Genomic DNA, 4,739 nt, shown 5'->3' with positions numbered 1-4,739 from the left:
GGCTCAAGCCCATAATCCCAGCACTTTGGGAGGCCGAGACGGGCGGATCACGAGGTCAGGAGATCGAGACCATCCTGGCTAACACGGTGAAACCCCCGTCTCTACTAAAAGATACAAAAAACTAGCCGGGCAAGGTGGCGGGCGCCTGTAGTCCCAGCTACTCGGGAGGCTGAGGCAGGAGAATGGCGTAAATCTGGGAGGTGGAGCTTGCAGTGAGCTGAGATCCGGCCACTGCACTCCAGCTTGGGCAACACAGCGAGACTCCGTCTCAAACAAACAAAAAAAGAAAACCTGTGATCTGAGACAGTGATTTTTCTCAGAACCACGACTTTCCTTACTGCTGATGAGAATTTATAGCGTATGTAGCATAGGCTTGTTGGAACAAATACACAGAAGTTCTAAATTGTTGTTTTAGATAATTAAAATGATTTTAATTAACATGACTAATTTTGATATCATAGTCAGTCTTACATGGTGTTGCTAGTAGACCTGCTGCTTTGTGGGAAAGCCAGAAACGTTGAAATCTGCCTGAGTTCCATAAGTGCTAGCTTTTCCTTTGCTAGCTGTGGGACTTTAGGCAGGTGGCTTAACTTTGCTGATCCTGTCTCCTCAGCTGTAAAACGGGGATAACAATAGTAGTACATGCCTCCTAGAGTCATAAAGATTGTGAAAACACGTGAAACATTTACTCTGTGTCTGACACATGTAGTATGCATATGCCATGTTAGCACCACAGGGATGTGAGAATTGAAATTATGCCTGTCAAGCACTGAGCACATTGTGTGACACTAAGCACTAAGGGGCAGCTGTCACTGTCATAGTTGTGGCTTCCAGTACAGTGAGGACGTGAACGGTTCAAAATGTACTCTTTCTTTAGCCAGGGAGGCAAAGTGTCACACTGAGACAGAATAACCTGCCAGCTCAGAGTGGATCTCATGCTGCTGAGAAAGGCAACAGTGACTGGCCGGAGAGGCCTGGACTGACACAGACTGGCCCTGGACACAGGCGGATGCTGCGGAGACACACGGTGGAGGATGCAGTCGTGTCCCAGGGCCTGGAGGTTGCTGCTCCCCAAGAGGTTAGTGCTTCCCAGTCCTAACAGGAATGACGAGTTGTTGAACCTGCTGCCAGGAAGGATGCAACAAGATGATGCTGACTGAGGACTAAATGTGCTTCCATGAAACTGGCTTGAGAAGTCTTCAGCACCAAGTTCCTGAAAGCTTTTCTGTGGCTAAGAATGCAACAAAAAAGTTCACCACCACCATCTCTCTCTCCTCTTCAAAGCTAATGAATACACTTGAAACAGACAAATTCCAGTAGAGTCCAGATCCTTAAGCCACAGGTGCATGCTTCTTTTTAAGTATGAGGGTTTGTTGGTCACAGGGGGAGAGGTTTCACCACCAGATTCTGACCTCCTCCTCCCAAAAGGTGCTAAACCTCTCTGACCTGTGTACATTCACAAACCACAGCTAGAATTCCTCCACCTGGGATGAAGTGGGAGAGAAGCAATTTAGGTTTCATGGTACTGTAGAGGCCAGGCTGAAATGTCGTATCTGAAGGAAGAAAGCAACAGCTGGACAACGTTTCTTTGCAAAGCAACACTTGAACCAAAAGATGCCTCAATCCCATTTTGATGTTCATTTTAGTGAAAGGATGCATCAGACCTCTTCCACGTCATGCATGTGGGAAAGGTTGGTTATCATTTTCCTTCTAACAAGTAGGTACAGATATTTGGTTACTACACGTGCGTCTGTAGCAGTGTTTCTAGAAACATCCCGTTTTGCTGAGAACCTCCTGTGAATGTCACACTCACACCCGACGGATGGTTACTGGATTAGAGAGTAGATTTGGCACATCTTTTCTTAGTCTTTTGATTCAGATTCAAAACTTAATAGCACAAACCAGGTCAAAGTTACTTTCAGTTAGAATTTATTGCCATTTATTCCTTTTTATAAATTTCTGTAGATTATACTGTTTTTTTTAATGTTATTGGCCTAGAGCTACAAGTATATAGGTTTGTCCTGAGTCCATTTTCAAATGACCTTGTAATAGGGAAATGGTTTTGTCCATGTTCTTGGAAATACTTGTGTATGTACAGAAGGGAGGGGTTATTTTTCTACAAAGTAATTTATGATTTCTAATTTTCTAATGTGCCTTGGATATGTGCCAAATGATGGAAAAGAAACAGTAAACTTTATGATTCTTGAATGTGTCATGGTATGCTTTTTTAGTTGTTTGGCTGTGGATGTTTCTCGGCCTCTCTGCTGTAAACATTTGCTTTGTGTGTGGGAAAAGTGGTCCCCATTGAATGGATATGTATTTTTCAGTTACAGATGTGAGATTGAAACACGGGAACTTGATCACTTAGCTCATTATCCATCTACTGACCAAGGCCGACTTAACCCGGTAGGCAGTGTCCAGGGCCCACAAAAATGTTTTTCTTTGGAAATCAGAAGCATAAAATGAATACAGCTTCCTACCCCAAACAGGAAATGAGTCCTGTTGCTTTGCTAATTTATTTGTTTTGATTTTTCCTCCTTTTCCCTACTTTTTTTTTTTTTTTTTAAGTTTGTACGTGTGCAGAGGTTGATTATAATTAGAACAGCAGTTGCCAAACAGCAGTGGGACTGAAGTATTTTCTTCTTTTTAAAAAGTTTAGAAGGGGTCCTTGTTCTACTTTTTTTTTTAATTTACAGTATGAAATATTATCCAGTGAGGTATGCAATAATGCAATACAATAATATGGATAAACCCATTCACATAATCTGGATAACCCTGAGACTGTGGCTGGGAGAGTTAAGGGAGTTAAGGATTTAGTTTTCTGTTTCATGGGGGTTCTCATAATACAGGCTGACTACCCCCCATCTCAAATGCTTGGGACCAGCAGCGTTTTGGGTTTTGGAATATTTGCATTATACTCATTGGTTGAGGATCCAAATCAGGAAATCAGATTCTTCTGAGCATCATGTCAAAGAGTTCAAAATGTTTCGGATTTTGTAGCTTTTTTTTGAGATGGAGTCTTGCTCTGTCACCCAGGCTGCAGTGTAGTGTTGCAATCTCAGCTCACTGCAACCTCTGCCTCCTGGGTTCAAATGATTCTCCTGCCTCAGCCTCTTCAGTAGCTGGGATTATAGGTGTGCACCACCATGCCTAGCTAAGTTTTTGTATTTTTGGTAGAGATGGGTTTTCTCCATGTTGCCCAGGTTGGTCTTGAACTCCTGACCTCAAGTGATATGCCCACCTTGGCCACCCAAACTGCTGGGATTACAGGCATGAGCCACTGCACCCGGCCTGTAGCATTTTAGGCTTTAGATTTTTGAATTGGAGATACTCAGCCTGTTACAAATAGGTACTAGCTGTGTTTCTTTAAGCAAATTCAGTGTTTCATTTTCTAAATTTTGTAAACCTGAGAATAGATTGTGTCTGTGCTGTAATTTTTAAATAATTTTACACTGTTTTCGAAGTTTGTAGATGTTTATCTTTTTATCTATAGGGAACTCAAAACTGTATGATCTACCAGATGAACCTTTTACAAGACAGTTTTACTTTGTCCACTCAGCTGGTCAGTTTAAGTGAGTATGAAAATCAAGTTGATTTCTGTGCTTTTGCCCCTAGTTTACTCCAAGCTGCACATAAGCTGCTTCAGTTGTAATTGGTTATGGACAAATCTGTACCTAATAATGTCAAAAATGCTGCCACCTTGTGGCCAACCAGGGTGTTTCATGCCACTGTCCAAATATTTATTTTAGTTTATTTTGGGTTTTAGGGGAAAGACTTCAAGGGAGATTATGGCAAGAGATAGAAGTGTCCCTAATTTAACCGAAGGTTCTTTGCATAAGGTAAGTTATTAAACACTGGCTTTTAATCATATTTTCTAAAGCCTGGCGTTGTCAAAAGTAATCCATGGTAAACACGTCTCCTTGATCATCATATTCATTTTTCCCTGCGCCGTATGAGCTAGCAACAGTTAAAACTGGAATTATTCATGGGACAGTGTACAGACTTCACTGATTGTTATATTTCAAAGTACATTTCTAAGCAGAGGAGTGGAAAGTGTTACATGTGTGGGAAACCGCAGGTCTTGGTGCTTATAGGAGATGAAACATCCCAAATTTCACTATGGTTTTAATCACCAAAGAAAATGACAGTTTATATATAGATGGGTAAACAATGTCTCCAAGTATGGTGTACAGTTGCTCAATTAGGTGACCATCTTCCCACTGCATTTTAGTTGTATTTATTTATTTGAGAGAGTCTTGCTCTGTGGCCCAGGCTGGAGTGCAGTGGCGTGATCTCGGCTCACTGCAGTCTTCATCTCTCGGGTTCAAGCATTCTCCCGCCTCAGCCTCCTGAGTAGCTGGGATTACGGAGGCATGTATGTGCCACTACACCTGGCTAATATTTTTTGTATTTTTAGTAGAGATGCAGTTTCACCATATTGGCTAGTCTTGAACTCCTGACCTGAAGTGATCTGCCTGCTTCAGCCTCCCAATGTGCTGGGATTACAAGCGTGAGCTACCGTGCCCGGCCCCTACTGCATTTTTAAATTACTCAGAAGCTTGATTGAAAACCTGTGATCGGCCGGGCGCGGTGGCTCAAGCCTGTAATCCCAGCACTTTGGGAGGCCGAGATGGGCGGATTACGAGGTCAGGAGATCGAGACCATCCTGGCTAACATGGTGAAACCCCGTCTCTACTAAAAAATACAAAAACCGAGCCGGGCGACGTGGCGGGCGCCTG

The 4,739-nt window shown here is 42.8% G+C and overlaps 1 protein-coding gene across 1 annotated transcript in view; it reads left to right on the top strand.

The window, feature by feature from the left end:
- Nucleotides 1–2,208, top strand: part of ANKRD27 (ankyrin repeat domain 27 (VPS9 domain)) — a 77,566-nt gene extending 75,358 nt beyond the window's left edge. The window contains exon 26 of the mRNA XM_011948800.1: nucleotides 878–2,208. Within this exon, the coding sequence (XP_011804190.1) occupies nucleotides 878–1,099 (222 nt within the window). The 3' untranslated portion in view covers nucleotides 1,100–2,208. The remainder of the gene's footprint in view (nucleotides 1–877) is intronic.
- The last annotated feature ends 2,531 nt before the right edge of the window (nucleotides 2,209–4,739 follow it).

The sequence above is a fragment of the Colobus angolensis genome, unplaced genomic scaffold (assembly GCF_000951035.1).
Source record: "Colobus angolensis palliatus isolate OR3802 unplaced genomic scaffold, Cang.pa_1.0 Scaffold107, whole genome shotgun sequence".
Taxonomy (NCBI): Eukaryota; Metazoa; Chordata; class Mammalia; order Primates; family Cercopithecidae; genus Colobus; species Colobus angolensis.
This window is presented reverse-complemented; position numbering and strand designations above follow the sequence as displayed.